Source organism: Sturnus vulgaris, chromosome 6 (assembly GCF_052056855.1).
Source record: "Sturnus vulgaris isolate bStuVul1 chromosome 6, bStuVul1.hap1, whole genome shotgun sequence".
In the NCBI taxonomy this organism is placed as follows: Eukaryota; Metazoa; Chordata; class Aves; order Passeriformes; family Sturnidae; genus Sturnus; species Sturnus vulgaris.
The window spans coordinates 18,630,138-18,634,912 of record NC_142248.1 but is presented as its reverse complement, the minus strand read 5'-3'; the positions used below and the strand labels follow the sequence as shown (position 1 = coordinate 18,634,912).

The window sequence follows — 4,775 nt, the reverse complement described above, 5'->3', positions numbered from 1 at the left end:
TTTTAGACCGGGAATAACGGTTCTTTCTCCTTAACTGTCAGTGTTCTGGGGACTTGCCTGTGGAAATGAGCCCCTGCCTGTGGCAAGAGGTGATGCAGGGTAGCTGTGTTTCTAGACACACCCTGGGCAGATGCCACTTGTGTGCACTGAAAAGGGGGATGCTGAGATGGGCTTTGTCCTTGGCGCCAGCATGGGCCATGGGGTAAGAGCGTGCAAGACAGGGCTGGAAAACTTCCACAGTGTTTTGCTCTGGTTAGGTGAAATGGTGTTGTTGGAGATGTCAGCCTGGCTCACATTGTTATCTCGCGGCTCTCCCCTTATCCTCACCCTGCCATGCTTTGACTGAGGCACAGACATACGAAAGTGAGAGCCAGTGGTCTGCACCCAGGTACACCTAACCCCACCCTGCCACAAAGGAGGATCAGGAAAAACATCTCTGTAGGCTATCTGTCTTTAATCAGGATGTGTTTCAGGTATTAAAGAAGCTTTGTAGACAGAATGTCGGAGTCCAAAAGTGTAAGCAGGATCCCGGCCTTTGGTCACTGACACCTGGAAAGAGAAAGTGGGAAGAAAAGCGATGAATATGGTGCCTTGTTCTCCAAAGCTGTCCTCAAGTAAAGGCTTTCCAGCATAACATATTATGGGGCAGGTTACCTTACCTTTCCAAGACTGTAATCTGCTGGACCTGGAAACAGACCCTTGCCAGCAGGTGTGGTTTTTAGTCCCATTGTGTACTTGGGAGCTCTGGGTTTGTAGATGTCCAGTTCAACCTTGGCAAATGCTGCAGGACCTGGCGTCTGCAAGAGAAGCATGGAGGTTGGTAGGTATAAGAGACAGTGGGGATTCTTGCTGGGTGCCCATGAGTGCTGTGCTGCTTTAGGTGGCTGGCCAGAGGAGTGGTGTGGGAGGTCTGGAGCCTTGGAAAGGAAGGCTTCTTGGGAAGAGAGGTAGATTTCCCAGAGGACAAGGGGGATTAGTGCCATTAGTGCTAGTGAACTGCTGGTGTGGAGAAGTGAGGGACTGCAGGTGTTGGGCTTTTAGCTTGGAATAGCAGAGCCAGAGAACCTGTGGCTTCTTGCTCTTTGCTGCACGTGCAGGGAAGTGTGCATTACGTGGGGATACAGCAGGCACTGGGGCCCCTCAGCTCTGAGGAGAGCTGCTGAGCTTCTACTGCTGCTGTGAGAGAACACAGAAGTAAAGCTCACCTTTGCCACGTCTTGAAAACAGCTCTGGTATTGACTCTTCCATCTCATGGAGTAGCATGGTTCGGCATGGGTGTATGCTGTGCGGGGTCCCAGAATCCTAGGCAGGCTATATGCGCCGGGACCTGGAAATGGAATAGGAATAGACCATAGGTCAGGCTTATTGGAAAGGATTGAATGCCTGGGTGGAAAAGAGTCAGGCTTCCAAGGTGGCTGTGAGGAGCAGGAAGGGTATCTTGCCCCTCGTCCCAGTGCCTCTGGCTTCTGTTGCATGTGGTGTGCCTTAGCTGTTTGAAACCGGAGCTACCGGTTCTTCTGTATGGTGGGAGAAGTTGGTGCTCTGGGACAGCAGAAAGCTTGTTGAGCACACAACTGTCCTGCTGCCTAGGCTTTTAGCTAGGCCTGTTGAAGAAGCTGCAGATCCTCCCTGGAGGACACGCAGGCTGTAAGAGCATCTGTTTCCCCAAGTTCCATACCTGGCGTTCGGTAGCCTTTAAAGTCCTTGGGTCGGAACACCATGCTCCTCGCTGGTGCAGTGTGGTAGACATGTTTGTTAGCAGGCTCTGTGGTGTAGTCACCTGGGACAGAGAAGGAGGTGAGAGAAGACCTGAATCTGGGGACCTAAACTGCAAGCCAAAGAGGAGAAGTAAGGAGGAGGTGCTCAATCTTGCTTGTTTTCTGCTTGGAACTCTCTGAAGCACATTCAGGGCATGAGCAGAGGGGTTTGTGCCCCAGTGGCACAGGGCAGCAGAAAGGCTGCTCGTCTGGCCTGGAAGAAAGGCTGCAGAAATACTACTCACTGGGTCCTGGGGTGATGTCACTCTTGGTCTTGTATCGTCCCATCACATGTGCCGATGGAGAAACATACTTCCCAGTCTTGGTGATGGACGGATGGATGAAGTATCGTGGACCTGGTGAGCAACTGTCTGTGGCGGGACTTTTGGTCCCTCGAAATGAGTATGCAGGAGCTCTGTCTCTGGTGGGATCATGAGCTGTGTGACCTGGGAAGAAAAGCCTGTGCAAGTACCTGTGCCTGCAACTGTGTAATGAAAGCAAGTTTCTAAGTGGCAGCAGGTGGTGTGATGTGCCTGCCACTGCCTCCGTATGATAGTTGGCTTACCTGTTGTCCCAGGGATCCAGTATTTGGGACCTGGGGTGCTGAACTCTGCAAGGATTGGACCCCTTCGGGGATGAGGTCTCCACGTGCCTACCCAGGATTTCTCCATGCTGGTGGCTAGAGAAACTACAGGAAAAACAGGAGAGCTACCAAGGGGCTTCTCTGATACAGCTTTGGTATGGAGCTTTCCTGTAGCCCAGAGCAGGAAGCATGTGATACAAGCATCACGAAAGAAAGTGACAGCAAGTGAAGAACAAGTAGCAGATGGAGGAGAAGGAAGAACTGGAGTGAAGCAGCAAGTTAGAAGCAAAGATGGTGCAAAATCTCCCTGCTGTGCCCTCAGGTAGTAATTGTTGGCCAGGCCAGCAGCAGAGGAGAAATGCAGTGCTGGCCTGGCAGGGTGGTAGCCTCCAGCACGTGTGCACGCGCACTTGCTCAGGTGGAATGTGGCACTGACTGGGTGAGGTGCAGGGAAGGATGCCAGCTCCACAGTGACATCATAATCCATTGCTAGGTGGAGCCATTATCATTGATGTCCATCGCCAGGTGACATCTCCACGACCATTCTCATCCAGTGATGAGCAAAGCCCACTGTGATGTTGAGACTCTTAAGCTGTTCGTGCTGCAGCACTGCCGTATTGCCTGTGGGGCTCCTCTGGGGCTGGGCATGGGGCTGCCCTGAAACTGGCACGGTCTGATGTGAGGCAGCTCCAGTTTGTCCTCACACAGAGCTGCTTGTGTCCCCATGTGCACAGGGACCCAGCACAGCCCTTTCTAGTCCAGTGATGCCTGAGCACAGGGCTTTTGTCAAATGGGTTGTGTCTGACTGAAATGCTGGCCACAGTGCTGAGAGAGTTGAACTGCTGGGTGCTGACAGTCTTCCACCTTAAAGCATCTTTGAGTGCTGTCCACCTAATTCTCACCCCATTCCTAGAAACCAGGGGACAATCCGTTTTACTTCATCACTTAGCCAGAGGGTAAAAGATAACCTCCCCAAAAACTAGAAGAATTAAAGAGGCTTTTTCTCAAACTCTGCACTCTTCTTGCTTTGGCCCTTCCCTTAACTCCTGCTCTTGGGGGAAAGGAGTGAGTAAACAGCTGACTTGGCTTAGCTTCTGTCCAGGCTCAACAACTGAGCTTCTAATCTTTAGTAACAATGTAAGAATGCCCTTTTTCAGGGGTGAATAAATGCTGTGTGTTAGCTGTAACTTACTGCACCTGCAGGCATTTACAGTGGGAGAGCCCCTGAAATTCACTGGGGATTTGGTAGTATCCAATGCCCAGCTTGTGCTTTGTATCTTCTGGTTTTTTTCTAAGGTCTCTGTGCTACGATCTTACTATTAGAGTGAAGGGAGTGAGCAAAGCTATCAATAATCTCACTTGTTCTGGCCTCTCCATTTGAGGGCCCCCAGTGTCTGCATCACTCCTCAGATGCTTCTGATGTCTTCAAGCAGGTTTCTCCCTTTAATGCCCATTTTTCCAGGTTGTTTTGGGAGTTCATGGTCCAGGATTTTCAATGTTGATGCTTCAGGAACACATGAACTCTTTCAAGGTTTCCCTGGGACAGAGTTGAGTTCAGTTGAGCAGAGTTAAGTTTCATTATTCTAATTTTGCCAGTAGGGTATGAATATCTATGCCTCCAGTACGAGTGATCCCACCAGGTTTTTCTGTCCCCATATGTCATGACTGTTTGCTAATAATACCAGTCATTACCCATGCTTTGTTTAGTGACCCTTTAAGGTTTTCAGTATCCAAGTTTTTATGGTTTGAGACCCTTATAGATTTTCTTTCATTGCTGTGCTACATGGGCTGTGGTTAATATTGCACCAGTTAGGAAATAGATTCTGAAGCATTTAAATTGTGATTTGAATGGAGATGCTGTGTGTGAGGTTAAAACAATGGAGTGGCAAACCAGTTTAGACGATATAAGCTGATTTTAACACAAGCTTTGTATTTTCACTATTTGTATAGTGAAGGGCATTTAAGCTTCAAAGGCACACCCAGAATTTTCTCCCACTAGCCAAGTACTCATGAAGTATAACCAGCAGTTTTCATAACACTTGCAATCTTTGATACACTAACAAAATTATGTATGAGCTTGGTCTCTTACCATAGGTAAAGCAAGTATTGAGAAGACTGTCAAGAGTTAATACATTACCAGTGCAGCTGGCTAATTATATTTCTTGTTGGATTATATTAGAAATGCCAACATTAGTTCATGAGGCTTAACCAGTTCTTGTGTTCTTTGTGGCATTCACCTGAATCTTCTGCATCAATTTTTTCTCCTGCTTTCCTCTGTGTCCCATATCAGTGCAAAGCTATCAATTAAGTTTTGTTCAGATGGTTCTTTGGAGCCTACTGATGGCAGCTCCTCCAGTCTTGGGGCATTGTTTTCACTCTGAAGACTTAAAAAACATCCATTCCAGTAAACAGCCTTCTTGGGTGATGGTATGTTA

The 4,775-nt window shown here is 48.6% G+C and overlaps 1 protein-coding gene across 1 annotated transcript; it reads right to left on the bottom strand.

Annotated features, from left to right (window-relative positions):
• Window positions 1–438: 438 nt before the first annotated feature.
• On the bottom strand, window positions 439–3,637 carry LOC106861427 (ciliary microtubule associated protein 1A-like). The gene is made up of 6 exons (XM_088166598.1): window positions 2,323–3,637; window positions 2,003–2,203; window positions 1,679–1,780; window positions 1,206–1,327; window positions 660–797; window positions 439–549 (listed from the first exon to the last, which is right to left on the bottom strand). The coding sequence occupies exons 1-6, from the start codon at window positions 2,825–2,827 to the stop codon at window positions 454–456; spliced, it is 1,164 nt and encodes a 387-aa protein (XP_088022724.1). The 5' UTR covers window positions 2,828–3,637; the 3' UTR covers window positions 439–453.
• Window positions 3,638–4,775: the final 1,138 nt, after the last annotated feature.

Excerpts from the sequence above, each read along its gene's own strand:
- LOC106861427 (XM_088166598.1), bottom strand. The coding sequence starts at position 2,827 with ATGGATTATGATGTCACTGTGGAGCTGGCATCCTTCCCTGCACCTCAC. Across the intron at positions 2,204-2,322 it reads CTGGATCCCTGGGACAACAG|GTCACACAGCTCATGATCCC; the intron begins GTAAGCCAACTA and ends TTTTCTTCCCAG. Across the intron at positions 1,328-1,678 it reads TAAAGGCTACCGAACGCCAG|GTCCCGGCGCATATAGCCTG; the intron begins GTATGGAACTTG and ends TTCCATTTCCAG.